The sequence below is a fragment of the Gracilinanus agilis genome, chromosome 2 (assembly GCF_016433145.1).
Source record: "Gracilinanus agilis isolate LMUSP501 chromosome 2, AgileGrace, whole genome shotgun sequence".
Classification (NCBI taxonomy): Eukaryota; Metazoa; Chordata; class Mammalia; order Didelphimorphia; family Didelphidae; genus Gracilinanus; species Gracilinanus agilis.
The window spans coordinates 611,771,231-611,771,896 of NC_058131.1; the positions used below are offsets into that span (position 1 = coordinate 611,771,231).

General features: G+C 72.4%; 1 protein-coding gene across 1 annotated transcript in view; it reads left to right on the plus strand.

Annotated features, from left to right (window-relative positions):
- Positions 1 to 223: 223 nt before the first annotated feature.
- BTRC (beta-transducin repeat containing E3 ubiquitin protein ligase) overlaps positions 224 to 666 on the plus strand; it is a 196,836-nt gene continuing 196,393 nt past the window's right edge. Inside the window, exon 1 of the mRNA XM_044665502.1 lies at positions 224 to 308. Coding sequence (XP_044521437.1) covers positions 261 to 308 — 48 coding nt within the window. The 5' untranslated portion in view covers positions 224 to 260. The remainder of the gene's footprint in view (positions 309 to 666) is intronic.

The window sequence follows — 666 nt, forward strand, 5'->3', positions numbered from 1 at the left end:
GGATTGGTGGGTGTCGCAGTTCCTCTCGTTGCCCCGCCCTCCGCCGCGATCAGACCAAGAACTACCTATCCCGTGAGCCCTCGGGCCCGCGCCTGCGCGCGGCTGAGCCGGTTCTCCCTTGCCCCCCTGCCGGTACCCGGAGAGGTAGGGAGAGGGCGGGGGGAAGGAAGAGGAGGCGGGATCCGGGAGCTGTGCTGGCTGCGGCCTGGCACGAAGGGGGCGGCCCTGGCGGAGCTGAGACCCAGCGGCCCCCGGTGACTATGGACCCGGCCGAGGCGGTGCTGCAGGAGAAGGCGCTCAAGTTTATGGTGAGGAGAAGGCGCGGGCCGGGGAGCAGCTGCGTTGGCGGCGGGAATAGCAGCCGCGTCGTTCTCGGATACGGCTTGGGCCTGGGCCGCTCGCCTAGCGAGGGGGCCAGCGAGGCTGGGGTCCGGGGGCGGCGGCGGGGGCGGTGGCCGGACGGGTCCAGGCAGACCAGGAGCTGGGGGCCTGGGCCCGGGAAGTGGGGGGGGGGGGGTCGAGAGTAGTAGCTCCGCCATCTTGTGGAGGAGAGTCCCAGTGACAGCGGGGTCCCGACGGAGGGGGGCTGCCAGTGTGGCGCGCGGGGCGACTGAGGGGACTGGGAGAAGCGGGCCAGTTCCTGGGGAAATGGAAGGTCGCGGGGGC